Here is a 13,291-nt window from a genome sequence, read left to right on the forward strand (position 1 = left end):
AGATGAAACCAACTACAAGGTCGAGAGGAAGGAGTGTTACTCCTGATGTCCAAGCTGCTTCGAACAACCCTGACACATCGATTTACAAACCTCAGTTTGTTTCTGCTACAGCTCAAGGAAAATGGTCTGATGGTTCGATGGGAACTTATAGTTCAGCGATCGGTTAATGAGAATCAGTTGAATTCTGTCTGTGACATCCTGCCGTTGCTCAGTGAAGTTGGCCTCATGAAGACTGTCACTTCTATTTGTCCTTACTCCAAGCTACTGACCTACGAGTTCTTCTGTAATCTGAATGAAAATTGACAATCTTTCGGGGACCCGGTGCATGCAGATTTTCATCAGAGGGAAATGGTATGTTTTCAGTCCAGATGTGATTAATGAGTATTATGGTCTGAAGGTTGTTGATGAGGAAGAGATTACGGATTGGGATTTAGTTGCAAAGACTCTTACTGGTGGTCAGACTCCTGTATGGCCTACAGGTGATGTTGATACTCTGTCTAGCTCGAAGCTCACCTCCAAATATGTTATTCTGCACCGTATTGCCTTACACAATTGGCTACCTTCTGCACACTTCCATATGGTTGGCAAGCAACTGGCTGCTCTTCTATTTCGAATTGGCACCAAAATGACCATTGATCTAGGAAAGTGGATCTTCTATTATTTCCTCATTTTGATCCATTCGAGGGAACAGAAGGTACGACTGCCTTATCCTAATCTCATTTTTGGAGTTCTGACAACGCAGGGCCTGGTCCCAATGCCAAGCGAGATTATCTGTCCAACTCTGCTCTACACTGTTGATCCACGTCTATTGACTGGCAAGCACATCCGAGATGTTACACCTGTGGCTGCGCCTCCATCCTCTGATGCTGACACTCATGTTGATGACTCGCCACATGCGAGGGACGTTCAGCTTTCCCTTCGATTGAAGGCTCGGGTGTCTGAGTTGGAAACTGTTAATGGAATCATTGCGAAGCAGCTCACAGCAGCCCGTACTGAACTTGCAACTGTTCTACTTCGTCTGAGCCTGACTGAGTCTGCTGCTGCTGAGAATGTGAAGTCCGACAGTGATGAACCCTAGAATTCTTGAATGGTTCTTTGTCTATCTTTGGCAAAAAGGGGGAGTGATTAAACTCAGGTGGAGTTTTTGTTTTTATACCTTCTGGCCCTGTCTGGGCATGTGTTTGTGATGGCCTCACGATCTGCGAAGAATGCTACTTTTTTTTATCAGCACGACATGTGTGCTGCTATTATTTAAGGGTTGTATTTGTATTTCAGACTATGCTCTTTATGCGATTTTTATCTTCCTTTCATTCTCCAAAAATTTTGGTGTATCTTAGTCGAGTTGTTTTGCCAAATAATAGCCAAAGGGGGAGTTTGTTACTGTTTTGTTTTCTCCATAAAACCCCAACATATGATTGGCAATATTATTATGGCAAACTAAGATAGGGTTTAACTTGGTGTCTGTTTGTTCTACAGAAGACTGATCGATCAGAGACATCAACAGACGCACTGACACTGAAGATCTGATAAAGGAAGAAGTTTCCAAAAACACTGAACGCAGTTTGAAGACTTTTGGAAAGAAAATCAGCGGATCTGTTTTGGAAGGTATGGACCGAATCTCGAAGATTGCATTCTTCACAAATCGTCCTACCATCTACAATCAAAGATATTTTTGGAGAGTGGTTTTTCTAAGGAAGTATAATTACCCTCATTCGGTCATGAATTAGGGTTACGTTTTGAAAGACAAAAAAAAAAAGGCACTCCTTGCTACAGAAGATTACATCTTTGATTATGCCTCTTCTCAAGAATATATGTTCTTGGTGATTATGATGAAGAACTTGAGAAGAACTATCGTTGCTTAAATGAAAGGACACGAAATTCACTTAGTTGTGGGAACAACGTGGGACTGCGTCATTGAAGCAGACTGCATCTGAGTTAGCTCTCCAACCAAAGGGATTTCGTTGGACTTCTGCATGCGTGGCTCTCCGTCTTCAACAATCCACTAAACCTTTGCAGACTGGGTACGTACCTTGTGTGGGGCACTTGGGTGAGATTCTTGTTTCTCTACCTTTGTACATTGGATTATGAGTTAGTGGATTGGACGCCTCGGTGATCATCCCTCAGATGTAGATACACACTGTATCGAACTGGGTAAACATCGTATGTGTGTTCTTATTATCTGCTTTAGTTTTTCCTCGACAAACTAAGTGCCAATCTATCGATCTGACTGATTATTCACATATTCGCATCAGTTAATTCAATATATCAGTTGCTTATATCTAATAATCATCTTAATCTGGGGAAATGCAAAATTACATACATATATGGTGATATGATTCTCTAGCCCCTTGATGTTTGAATGGTAGAATAATCTCACAAAAGAAGCCCCAGACACTTCACGATTAGCAAAACCAAATTATGTGCGCAGCTTGCTGGTTTGTACTGATTTTGGTAAGTATTATTTTTGGGATTTTGGCTTTATGGGCAAAAGGGAAACAAAAGAAATGATAGTAGCCTTAGTAGCAAAGGCCTGAACAAAATAAATTGAGCTTGGACGCCACACAATCACTGATAAGGTCCACACTCAGGATAACTCATTATAACTCGTGAGTTGGAGAAAACACATGACTTTCAATTTTCATCAATCAACCAACTGAAATGTACAAGTCTCAACCTATTTATAGCTATTTCCTAAGATATTAATATGAAAATGGGTAATTAAAAGTAGGGAAATGTGGAGAACATGGAAGCACATTTCCTACAAAGTAGCTAGAAAAGTGGATAACCACTAACTATGTGGAGATAAAGTCTCCATTTAGATTTAACCCTCTCCTAATCTTACCTGGTGCACAAAAACAAATAAATGACTAATTCAATGTCTTAAAATAATGAAAACATCCAAAAAAAATATAAGACTTGGTCGGTCCAAATAGGTAATGCTACGAACAAGATCATTTGTCACCCTTTTCTTCCGTACTGAGTGTGTGGTGTATCTTAAGATCAATTTAATGGATTAATAGCATCCAATTACATTAACTAAGGCTTTTTCTTCCATATCATTTAATGTTAGTAATGGCCTTCAAATGCAATGTTAAGCAATTTATGAAGCACATGCCTTAATTCTTAACATTCCCTCACTCTTTTGAAATGATTCGTCCTCGAATCACACTTTCATCGGTCAAATGGAAATGAGTAAATTTCCCAACATATGAATTGAAACTCCTCATCAAATAAAGTGAGTGATCCTAATTTTCCTTGAACTTGGCACATCACCACCACAAATGCATTTGACTTTGGATCTCTATTTGTCTTGCCTTCCAACCTATTGTCAACACTTGCAACACATCCATATCCCCTGCAATGAATTTAAAATAAAGGTTATTGTGTTCTCAATGTCTTCTCCGTCTTTCTTTCTTTCACAAAGATCAAAACACAATTCTTCATTCTCATTTTCACTATTTTGGTCATTCTTTTCTTCTTTTTCACTCAAACTTTCCTGCTCTTTGTTTACACACTCATCTCCACAAATTTTTACATTATCACTCATTTTTTTTTGAGCTCTCATCACATGACAAAGGAAATAGATGTCGAATGTTTGACCTCCTTTTACTATAATCTTTTTTCAATTTGTTTGGGGGTATAACAAAGTAAACAAACACTTGCACTCATAAGGAAGCAATTGTGCAATTTCTTTTCTAACACCATACAAAAATCTATTGTTAGTAATTACAGTTGGTTCAATCACCCCATTTTGGATCATCAAGTCTCTTAACTTCTTGTAGAATTCTTTCACAATGAGTGATCCTTGTTGAAGTGTATTTAACTCAAAAGACTCCATGGATGATGAAAAACAGTAAACACTAAATCTGGACAGATTTTGTCACTGGCTTTCAGAATTTTCTGGGATTGGTATGTGTGTGATTTTGGCCCAAAACTTTCATGAAACTAAACAATGGTAAGTTTTATGCTTCCAGAAAAAATTTCAAAGCAATTGGATATGTGGAAGTATTTTTTTGCAATTTATCCCTCAAACAATGCAGGTTGGAAATCTTGGCAGAAACTGGACCAACAGTAAGCCGGAATTCAATGAATTTTCTTTGTTTATGTATGAATGATTTCGGCCAATTTTTTTTTACATGGAAGGCAATATTTGTGAGTTATCTACTACCAAGAAAAAGTCAGAAATAAAAATCCATAAAAATAGTTCCCTTTGTTGTTCAGATCTGAAATTTTTCTTGGTGGTAGATAACTCAAATTTTTCTTGGTAGTAGTATACTTATGTTATACTTACAGCGAATTTTTATTTGTTTTCTGAATTTAACAATATATGGTTGTTTTGGTCTGAAATTTATATGATTTTTATTTTTGATGAGAGGTCAAAGAAAATCGATGTAAGTATAACGTAACGTAACAATCATATATTGTTAAATATATAAAATTCGTATATGCCCTTGTATGTATACTTCTTTTATTTTGTGTATGTTTTTAATTGTAGGAAGAAATATAAGCATGACATGATGCTAACGCAAGAAGCTGAAGGGTCAACTGAGCCACCAATTATAAACATGTCACAGTTGTATGTAGATGTTATTGGTGGGGTAAAGAAACAACGTATTTATGGCTTAGGGACTAAGGCATCCTCATTTATCAATGCGAATAGCTGTAGTTCATTTGCTATTTCAAAACTTCATCAAGATGCAATGAAGGAGATGGTGACCCAACAGTTAGAGACCATGCGAGCTGAGATGCAAGTTCAAATTCAAGCTGAGATGCAAGCGCAACTACAAGCTCAGATGCAGGCACAACTACAAGCTAAAAGAACTCAACTGCAGGCTCAAATGCAAGTTGATGGATGAGTTGCATCACAACGACATGCTATCCACTTCTACGGCACAACCCCCAACTACTCAAGCTGAACATTTTGCTAATTCAAATGTTGGAAACCTTAGAGATTATTAGATTATGTTTATTAATATATTTGGTATTGTTTCTAACGATGTAACATTACACAATGCTATACTTTTGTTATTGTTATTGAGTGTATCGAGTTAATTCCAGCAATGGTCCTCTGACTATTGCAATTTTCCAAAATTGATCCTCGACTTTTAATTTGGACAAAAAAGACACTTGACTTTCTAATTTGTTCCACCAAAGATCCTTCGATTAGCAAACCATTTCTTAGCCGTCAGTTTAGGGGGCAAATGTGTCTTTTCATTATATTGCTTTCTTCTTCCTCTTAGCCTAGCAGCCCTCGCTTATTTGACGCACAGAAGTAGTGCGAAGAACTCCCGTACGAAGAAAGCAATTGTTCCTCGTTTTCCTCTTAGCCTAGCTTCGAATTGTTCCAGTACGAAGAAAGCATGGCAACTCCATAGCTATAGCGGCAGGGGCTTCTGTCGTCTCGTCAGTTAAAACGGAGTCGCGGTGTTTGGGCGTTGGGAGGCCTTCCGTTGATGCGTGTGGTAATAATGGAAGGTTGAATACGCCAGCCGCCCACCTTCTGTTATCGTACTTAGGGGTTGTTGCCCTGGCAACTCTTTGTCAAACGCCGCCGGGAATAGGGGCTGTGGTATAAATAGCAGCAATAATGACTTGTTGCCTAGACCGCGGGCATTTCCTCCGTGCCTGCCCCATTTGCTTCGTGATTCCAAGGAGACTAAGCTCGGAGATGGCACTTCAGAGTTTTTTTATACCGAAAGCGAACCTTCTCACGAAGGAAGATCGATTGGCTTCCCGCACTGTGATCCATCTGAGAAAATTATCCTTGTTGTTGATATTGATGAGGGTACTACGCTCGTGTTTCCCTATTTTCGCTAGTTTTGTTCAATTAAACATTACCTGAGTGTGATCACCTCTCTGCATATTCATGTATCAACCTTTTTCACACAAGCACAATGATGGAATTGCTTTCATCCGGTAACTGTGTCTGTGGTAGGGATTGTTTGACATAGCATTTTTTCCATTAATGTTATTTTCTTAGGTGACAAAGGAAAATTCACAGCCACCCTACAATGTTGTGTATGTTGCATAGGGGTAAACCGGCCCTATGATCTTAGCCGGATAAGAACCTAGGTTGTCTATAGCTTATCGGCTCAAACCAAAGAGGTCAATAGGTCACCCGGAGTTGACTTGGAACCTCATTGGGGTTTAAGTGAATAATATGACCAACTTGGTTGGGATGGTGCCATCCATATGTGTTATTTGAAATCACGGCAACTTGTGCTGATTCTATGTTCACATATCTGCCATTCAAGTTGAAATATTTACCAAATTCCACCTACATTGTTGTGTGATATTGTCTCCAATGAATTATTTAACGAAATGGCTAATCAATCATGTCTTCTTGTCTCGTTTGTTTGATCCGTTGTATACCATGATCTTTGTTTAATTTGATTTAGTTGTTCGTGATAAGACACTCTGTCTCTCTACTTTTATGTCCAGTTCTTGGAATAATTGCTTTCTTGTACTAGAGTTCTTCGCACCGCTTCTATGCGTCAAATAAGTCAGGGCTTCTTGGCTAAGAGGAAGAAGAAAGTAAATATAATGAAAAGACACATTTGTCCCCTAAACTGACGGCCAAGAAACGATTTGCTAACAAAAGGACCTTTGATGGAACAAATTAGAAAGTCAGGTGTCTTTTTTGTCTAAATTAAAAGTCCATGACCAATTTTAGAAAAACGCAAAAGTCGGAAGACCATTACTGGAATTAACTCTTGAATTTTTTTAATATAATATATTTTACAATTATATTATTGATTGCAGTATTCTATTACAGGTTTAATGCAAGTATGTGATATTAATTAGTGTGTAGATTATTATTATTTTTAATTTTAAAAATTTAGCGATAGACAAAAATTGTAGTAAATATGAAGTTAAATACCTAATAACAATAAAGAATGGCAACGAAATAGCGACAGAAAAATCCATTGCTAAATTTAGCGACGGATTTTTCCGTCGCTAAACTGTAGCTAAATGGCATCCAATGCAAAAAATAGAAACAAATTAACGAAGAAATTTTCCGTCGCTAAATGTAGCGACGGACATTTAGCGACAGAATTTTCTGACGCTAAATATAGCGATGGAAAAGTTCGTCGCTATTCCCTTGCAAATTTCTTCATTAAATCATTGTGGTAGGAAACTAGCTTTGTTTTTTCTTTTTTTTTTTCTTTTTTTTTTTAGCGATGGAATTTTTCGTCGTTATTCCCTTGTAGTGGTTTGATGAGGATTCGATATTGATGAGTGTCGAATCCAACAAATTATAATTTACTTACTCTAATAAAATTGCAACAGTGATGAGTAAGGTCGTATCCCTAGAGATTGGTTCGATTTAATTTTAAGCAAAGATTAAATTAAGAATAGAATGGCGATTCAAGTTCAAAATGCAAATAATAAAATGTCAAAAGAAATCAACATCAAATAAAATGAATCAATAGAAAACTAGTATCCAACCCAAGGCATAATATCATAATTGATTCAAATAAGTGATCATTGAAATAAAGTGTAAATCCTTTTATCCTACACCAAACTGGTTATGGTTATTAACAAGCTCTAACAACCTATCTCTCCTTACTTTATCGGTAATCAAAACAGGCTCTTCAATTACTTCCCTAGATAATTAACAACTCTAAACAAGCTCTTAGGATTTAATTAACTACCAGCATTAAAAATTAGAAAGACTACCAATTCTAGCCAACAGACTCGCAAGCTCGATCCATTTAAACTAGATTATACATCTCCATAACATAAAATTGAAAATCTAATTTATAATCAACTATGTTATTTTACCACTAGGGCTTAGAATACTTAAACAATTACGGATTCAAGAATTCTAAATGGCAATTTACTGGAATGAAAATTGAACAATGGATCCTATTTGCACAATTAATCAAAGCAGTAATATATCAAGATAATAGAAGATATATAAATAATATAGCATAAAAGAAAACCAAATTACGTCTCACAATCCTAAAAGAACCAAAACTTCAATTATTCTTGAGTTGGAAAATAAACTTAGCAGAACATAATAATTAAATGTTTACAGAAAATAAAATTTTTCTTTGAACTGACTGAGTTCTACTGAAAATTCAGCCTTATTTATACTAGTTCAGGCTCCATAATCAACTCAAAATAGCCCTAATTTCCCTAACATCCACAAATTAAAATTAATTTCTTCAACCACATAAAACCTAGAAAATAAATAATATTTAATTTCCTAACCATAGAAAATTAGCAAAGTAGGCTATTGTTGCTCTAACCTCTAATTCAATTAACTGGTTCGTGGATGTAGCTCAATGAAACCGTCTGCAGCTCGTGGTTTGCCAAAAATCAAAGATGGCCTTAATCATATTAAAAATCATGCATGCATCAAATTAGCTTTAAAAAGAATCAAGGCAAGTTCTAGAGACACAGATCCATGGAAGATATCACACAAGAATAAAATAATTGGACTGAAGTGTCAGTCAAAGGCTCAAAAATCTCACAGGTTCATGCTTGCTTAGTTTAGCCACCACCATATGAAACAAAATACTAACCTAAGTAATCATAATATGCAAGACCAATTAATCAATTATGTTATGAATTTTAGTAAAAATATTATTATTTTTTGAAAAATTTATTAGTAATTTTTTTTTTGAAGGGAAGAATCAAATAATGAATAATAGTTAAATCCCCTCCCCACACTTATTCTTAACATTGTCCCCAATGTTAAATAGAATGTAAAGATAAGAGAAAAATTAATAAAAATGCAAAACAAATAAAGGAAAAAATTGAATAAACTCCCCTTGGGTTACCTCCCAAGCAGTGCCTTTCTTTAAAGTCTTTGGCTGGACTCCATTCCCGTCCTAACGCATCCTCAAAGTTAGGATTTTTGTTCAGCGCAACATCCATTTCCTCATCACCAATCAAATGAGAATTATCTTCCAGCAATAAAATATCCACAACAAAAACAGATGATATGTCATTCAAATGTTTAATGGTAGTATTAAATATATCAAATTTAACAATTTCACCATCAAACTCCATTGTTAATGTACCATCATGCACATCAATTTTTGACTTAGTTGTTTTCAGAAATGGCTTTCCCAACAATATTAGTTTTGAATCATAATAGTTATTATCTTCTTCTATATCAACTATATAAAAATCCGCAGGAAAAACTAACCCATCAACTTGTACTAAAACATTTTCTAGAACCCCCACAGGATATACATTAGATCTATCAGCAAGTTGAATAATTATACTCGTTCCTTTTAATGGACCAACAGTCAGAGATGAATAAACAGATAAAGGCATCACATTAATTGAAGCTCCTAGATCTAACATTGCTCTTTCAATCTTAACATTACCTATCTTGCAAGGGATAGCAAACATACCTGGGTTTTTACACTTGGGAGGTAATTTTTTCTGAAGGATAGCTGAAACACTTTCCCCCATACTTACCATTTCATTACCTTTCAACTTTCTTTTATTTGTGCACAACTCTTTGAGAAATTTAGCATATCGAGGAATTTGTTTAATAGCATCAAGTAAAGGAATATTTACCTCAATTTTTCGAAATGTTTCAAGAATTTCTTTCTCTTCTTCATTCCTTTTGGATTTAGCTAATCTACTAGGAAAAGGCAGAGGAATTACCATTGTCTTTGGATGCTCTCCAATAGGCTTTTGATCATCTTGAGGTTGATGAACTTCTTTTTCCGTTTCCTCATCTCGGTTGGGTGTTTTTCGCACTTGAGTAGGTTCTGGCAACTCTTTTTCACTTCTCAATGTAATTGCACTTACATTTTCCTTTGGGTTCACAACAGTTTGTGATGGCAATTTACCTTGAGACTCCAATCTACTCACGGTAGATGCTAGCTGGCTCATTTGACTTTCTAAGTGTTGAATACTTGCTCTTGTTTCTTGCTGAAATTGTTGTGTGTTAGTAGCAACTGACTTAACAATATCTTCCAACAACGTACCTGAAATAGAAGATGATTGTTGTAGGATGAAGGTTGTTGTTGTTGAAATTGTGGGCGTGCCTTATAGCTGAAATTCGGATGATCCCTCCATCATGGGTTGTATGTATTTGAATAGGGATCATAATTTCTTTGTGATTGGCCCGAAAATCCTCCAAGTGCATTGACATCCTCGCAAGAGTTGTATTGAAGCGTCGGGCACATGTCAGTTGGATGGCCAGTAACAGCACAAATTCCACAAGCTTTTACTTGTTGCACATTTCTTACAACTAACTGTTGAACAAGAGTAGTTAATTGAGATAATTTATTGTCAAGGGAAGAAATATTTACCTCATTCACTCTTCTTAGAGATGCTCTTGTCTACATCCAAATTGTTGTGAATTAGCAGCCATGATGGATATCAAATCTCTAGCTTCACGAGGAGTTTTGTTCACTATAGCACCTCGACTAGCTGCATCCATCATATTTCTTTCCATGGGCAGCAATCCTTCATAGAAGTATTGAATAAGGAATTGTTCAGAAACTCCATGTTGGGGGCAACTTGCACACAGTTGCTTGAAGCGTTCCCAGTATTCGTGGAGGGTCTCTACGTCTCTTTGCTTAATGCCACATATTTCTCTTCTAATGCTAGCTGCTCGTGAAGCTGGAAAAAACTTTTCAAGAAATAGTCTTACCATATCCGCCCATGTGGTTATTGTGCTAGGAGGGAGGTAAAATAACCAATCCTTTGCTTTCTCGGTTAATGAAAATGGGAAGACGCGCAATTTGATTTAATCTTCCGTCACTCCATGTGGTTTGAAGCTCGAACACACCACGTGGAACTCATTTAGGTGCTTATGTGGATCTTCATTTTCAAGTCCATGAAAAGTCGGAAGTAATTGAATCAAACCTGATCTTAATTCAAAACCAACCTCTAATGCAGGATGTTGAATACAAAGCGGTTGTTGATTCACATTTGGTGTCGAAAGCTCCCGCAAGGTCCTTTGTTCTTCGGCCATTGCTTGCTCAACTTCAGAATCGCAGCAAGTGGCAGTTGATTGGGTTGTGGTATTTGATTGAAGAGATGTTGATGAAAGGGCTTGATTTTGCGTAATTTAGTCTCCTTCCTCAACCTCTTTGCAGTCTTCTCAATCTCAGGATCGTATTGTAGTTGACCTGTACGAGAAGAACGTGACATAAAAATAAATCTATTTGACACCAATCCCCGGCAACGGCGCCAAAAATTTGATGGGTGTTGAATCCAACAAATTATAATTTACTTACTCTAATAAAATTGCAACAGTGATGAGTAAGGTCGTATCCCTAGAGATTGGTTCGATTTAATTTTAAGCCAAGATTAAATTAAGAATAGAATGGCGATTCAAGTTCAAAATGCAAATAATAAAATGAAAAAAGAAATTAATATCAAATAAAATGAATCAATAGAAAACTAGTATCCAACCCAAGGCATAATATCATAATTGATTCAAATAAGTGATCATTGAAATAAAGTGTAAATCCTTTTATCCTACACCAAACTGGTTATGGTTATTAACAAGCTCTAACAACCTATCTCTCCTTACTTTATCGGTAATCAAAACAGGCTCTTCAATTACTTCCCTAGATAATTAACAACTCTAAACAAGTTCTTAGGATTTAATTAACTACCAGCATTAAAAATTAGAAAGACTACCAATTCTAGCCAACAGACTCGCAAGCTCGATCCATTTAAACTAGATTATACATCTCCATAACATAAGATTGAAAATCTAATTTATAATCAACTATGTTATTTTACCACTAGGGCTAGAATACTTAAACAATTACGGATTCAAGAATTCTAAATGGCAATTTACTAGAATGAAAATTGAACAACGGATCCTATTTGCACAATTAATCAAAGCAGTAATATATCAAGATAATAGAAGATATATAAATAATATAGCATAAAAGAAAACCAAATTAAGTCTTACAATCCTAAAAGAACCAAAACTTCAATTATTCTTGAGTTGTAAAATAAACTTAGCAGAACATAATAATTAAATGTTTACAGAAAATAAAATTATTCTCTGAACTGACTGACTTCTACTGAAAATTCAGCCCTATTTATACTAGTTCAGGCTCCATAATCAGTTCAAAATAGCCCTAATTTCCTTAACATCCACAAATTAAAATCAATTTCTTCAACCACATAAAGCCTAGAAAATAAATAATATTTAATTTCCTAACCATAGAAAATTAGCAAAGTAGGCAATTGTTGCTCCAACCTCTAATTCAATTAACTGGTTCATGGATGTAGCTCATTGAAACCGTCTGCAGCTCGTGGTTTGCCAAAGAAGTCGCCGTCCGAGTTCCATTCGTAGAAGCCGTTCGAGGTTGCCAATGTCGTCGTTGCTCCGTTCAAAGAAGAAGTTGTTGCCGACTCTGTTGTCTACGTACATATTGTACAAGGGAAAAAATAATAAGTAAAGAACAAATATATTAACTAAAATCTTGGGCTGCTGAATTCATAAAACAAATAAAATATGTTAGTTGGGCCAACTGAAAAAAAAATTAACCTACTTTAATTCCACCAATCTCAACTCTTAATAATTAACAAATGTAATATGTTTATTCTTAATGGCTCAAAAATGACCTTAAACTTAAATTATTCTAATAACTATTATATTAATACAAAATATAAATTAATGTTTAAAATAAATATAATATTAAATAAATAAAATCAATTGATTATAAAAACTAATCTAAATTAAATATAAAAATAGTGCGTATCAGATATATCTGAATAATGAATAATGTGTCCAGTATAGAGTATATCTAGCTGAGTATACAAGACCTAACACAAGACGAATACTAATAATAATAGACTAATAGTGATAGACTAATAGTAATGCTAATAGACTCCTAATGCTCCCCCTCAAGCGCAAGATTGACTGGAAACAACATTGAGCTTGCTACAGAGAGACGTGAAATGAGGACCAAGAAAGGCCTTAGTGAACACATCAGCTAACTGATCCGTTGTGGAGATGAAGCTCACCTGCAGTTCCTTCTTAGCCACCTTATAGTCAATCTCCACGTGCTTTGTGCGAGCATGAAAAACCTAATTAGAGCATAAATATGTCGCACCCAAATTATCACACCAAAGAGTGGGAGGCACAGCCAGCGAAATGCCCAACTCTTGAAGCAGAGAGACTAGCCACGTGACCTCAGCCGACACATCAGCCAGTGCCTTGTACTCAGCCTTAGTAGATGACCGAGCCACCGTCCGTTGCTTCCGACACTACCAGGAGATCATATTGCCACCCAGAAAAACCGCAAAATCACTGGTGGATTTCCTGTCATTCGGATCACCAGCCCAG

The 13,291-nt window shown here is 36.1% G+C and overlaps 2 protein-coding genes across 2 annotated transcripts; one reads left to right on the plus strand and one right to left on the minus strand.

The window, feature by feature from the left end:
* Nucleotides 1–292: 292 nt before the first annotated feature.
* Nucleotides 293–1,078, plus strand: LOC109163778. The gene has a single exon (XM_019312484.1). The coding sequence runs from the start codon at nt 293–295 to the stop codon at nt 1,076–1,078; it is 786 nt and encodes a 261-aa protein (XP_019168029.1).
* Nucleotides 1,079–8,679: 7,601 nt separating this feature from the next.
* LOC109163779 lies at nt 8,680–9,861 on the minus strand. Its single transcript, XM_019312485.1, has 2 exons — nt 8,790–9,861; nt 8,680–8,684 (listed from the first exon to the last, which is right to left on the minus strand). The coding sequence occupies exons 1-2, from the start codon at nt 9,859–9,861 to the stop codon at nt 8,680–8,682; spliced, it is 1,077 nt and encodes a 358-aa protein (XP_019168030.1).
* Nucleotides 9,862–13,291: the final 3,430 nt, after the last annotated feature.

This window comes from Ipomoea nil, unplaced genomic scaffold (assembly GCF_001879475.1).
Source record: "Ipomoea nil cultivar Tokyo-kokei standard unplaced genomic scaffold, Asagao_1.1 scaffold3043, whole genome shotgun sequence".
Taxonomy (NCBI): domain Eukaryota; kingdom Viridiplantae; phylum Streptophyta; class Magnoliopsida; order Solanales; family Convolvulaceae; genus Ipomoea; species Ipomoea nil.

What these genes read in the sequence shown, in the direction of transcription:
- LOC109163778 (XM_019312484.1), top strand. Translation starts at nt 293, where the DNA reads ATGAAAATTGACAATCTTTCGGGGACCCGGTGCATGCAGATTTTCATC.
- LOC109163779 (XM_019312485.1), bottom strand. Translation starts at nt 9,861, where the DNA reads ATGAGCCAGCTAGCATCTACCGTGAGTAGATTGGAGTCTCAAGGTAAA.